Source organism: Sinocyclocheilus grahami, unplaced genomic scaffold (assembly GCF_001515645.1).
Source record: "Sinocyclocheilus grahami isolate Dianchi unplaced genomic scaffold, SAMN03320097.WGS_v1.1 scaffold3378.1, whole genome shotgun sequence".
Taxonomy (NCBI): domain Eukaryota; kingdom Metazoa; phylum Chordata; class Actinopteri; order Cypriniformes; family Cyprinidae; genus Sinocyclocheilus; species Sinocyclocheilus grahami.
Genome location: NW_015508511.1, coordinates 20,312 through 22,448, shown reverse-complemented (window position 1 = coordinate 22,448; position 2,137 = coordinate 20,312). Strand labels below are relative to the sequence as shown.

At 35.6% G+C, this 2,137-nt stretch overlaps 1 protein-coding gene across 1 annotated transcript in view; it reads right to left on the bottom strand.

The window, feature by feature from the left end:
• Positions 1 to 2,137, bottom strand: part of LOC107576235 (small subunit processome component 20 homolog) — a 3,391-nt gene that overhangs the window by 136 nt on the left and 1,118 nt on the right. The window contains exons 5-8 of the mRNA XM_016262457.1: positions 1,611 to 1,783; positions 1,304 to 1,430; positions 221 to 366; positions 3 to 46 (exon numbers count right to left, since the gene is read on the bottom strand). Coding sequence (XP_016117943.1) covers positions 3 to 46; positions 221 to 366; positions 1,304 to 1,430; positions 1,611 to 1,783 — 490 coding nt within the window. The remainder of the gene's footprint in view (positions 1 to 2; positions 47 to 220; positions 367 to 1,303; positions 1,431 to 1,610; positions 1,784 to 2,137) is intronic.

Below are 2,137 nucleotides of genomic sequence, written 5' to 3'. Positions count from 1 at the left end.
GCTTCTTTACCTTCTTTCTGGCAGCAATGTCAGGATTTACAACAGTCTGTCAAGGGAAATCATGAATAGAATTACCATTTAATTTTTACTTTAGTTATAAAGATGTGTAACCTGGAAATTAACGAACAAATGGTTTCTTTATAGTTGTCTCTGAAGCCTAGAAGAACAAGTTACACACTTGAGCAGCTTGATTTGAGCAGCATTTAGAAACATGTTTTACCTGTATGGCTTTGGCTTTCTTGCGTGAAGCTCGTCTCTGAGTGGCTTCTTTCTGCACTGCGGCAAAAGCCAGAGAGAATCGCTCCAGACCGACCAGCTTCTTCAACAACTCAATCAACTCCTGAGCCAGATTCTTTAGTGTGGGGTCTGAAACAAGAGCAAAAGATCAATGAAATGTCAGTTTCACCCACATCGTCAATGATTGAGATTGTCACAATATGCATTTAGTTGTGACATTCTAATTTAGTTTTCATTTCTATTTTGCGTTCAAAAATGAATCTAAAGCAGCTTAACCCTGTAAAAACCCATGAAATAAGTCTGTATCATGTTTGACTTTTATGGCACATATTGTATGATATAGTGAGAATACAGAGCTCACACTCCAGAAGGAAAAAAAACACCTCAATTCTATTTTATTTAGACAATTTTGAGAAATTTGATGCAGTCGCTGACTTATATGGGCAAAATATAAGATGAAATTTTGATCTTTGACATAAATCATAGCTTAGCGCTAAAGACTAATGTCTTAGTAATATAATATTTTAATGCATAGATTTAGGATCAAAGCTCTACAGTTTAATATGATTTTTCTAAAAAATTATGTATAATCAAATAAACCTAAGTTGTTTAAGTCCAGTAAATGTTCGTCTTCTACTATTCTACTAACAATATAAAAGTTGTTAATATGTTTACTTCATACAAAATCAGTAAAGATTTCACAACAAAAAGACACATGTCGTACGACCTGAAGGTTGATATTTCTACAATTATGCTAAAAGGCCTTTTGCTGACAAGTATAAACTATCAATCAAATGACAGAAGGCCTGTAGTATACTATGCACAGCAGGTTTTTCAAGTTTTGATCATTTAGAGGCCTTAGAGGTTATAAAGTTAATCTGACTGAGATATACTGTGCATCAACAACCTAAAATAAATATATATTTTTTTAACTGAAATACATTTTAGTCAAGGTTTTAGATTCCCCCCCCCCCAATTGTGCGTCGTGATTTTTTTCCTAGATGACAAAACTCTTCATTCCATGTAGGGTTTGTCTGTTTCTACTGTAAGGACGGTGTGAACTGACCTTGGTCTGCGTATGTGCTGTCCAGCTCTCTGTAGAGAGGAGCGATGATAGTGGTCAGATACGGCCCAAGTCGATCTTTTCCGAGATCCACAGCTATGGCTCCCAAGAACTTAAAAACACAAGTTCTCTAAAAAATAAAAAAAAGAAAGAAAACGGTAACTGAAAAACTTGTTTAACTTTGCAAACCTTTGCTTAACTCGCATCCCTGAGCTGGAGATCCTCATATTTAGAGGACATTCCTACCAGCGATCCATCTGTATCATTCAGAGAAGTCAAGCATAAACAGAAAGACTGATTTAACGCCCACCTTCAAAGGTACTTTCGGCGTGTCTGCTGCTTCTCTTTTGGCCAGTAATGAAAGCTTCTTCATCACCCAGAGGAGAGATGGAGGCTTGTTCTCATTCTGTTGCTCCTCAAGCTCCTGCTTCTTATCTTCCTCTTCTTCTTCCCCTTCATTCTCCTCCATGTTATCCGTCGTTTATTTCTCCTCATCCTCCTGTTCTTCAGCTGGATTTGTGGGATCAGACTCTGGTGAGATGAGGTAGATCACTTTGGCCACATAAAGTAAGTTCTTCACCACCTGATCAGAACAAAAAACAGGAAGTTAACATAATATTAACTTGGCAAGAAAAGTACAATGAAAACTGAAATATTAAAAAAAAAAAAAAATTGTTAATTTTTTACAAAACATTTTTTACATTTGATAAATTTTTACATTTTAAAAAATAGTTTAGTTTCAAATCAAAAATAGTTTCAAATCAAACATTTAGACATTTTTGTGGTTTTAGACTGCGTGGTTTTACTCATGTTCTCCTGAGAGCTCCATAAGGCCAA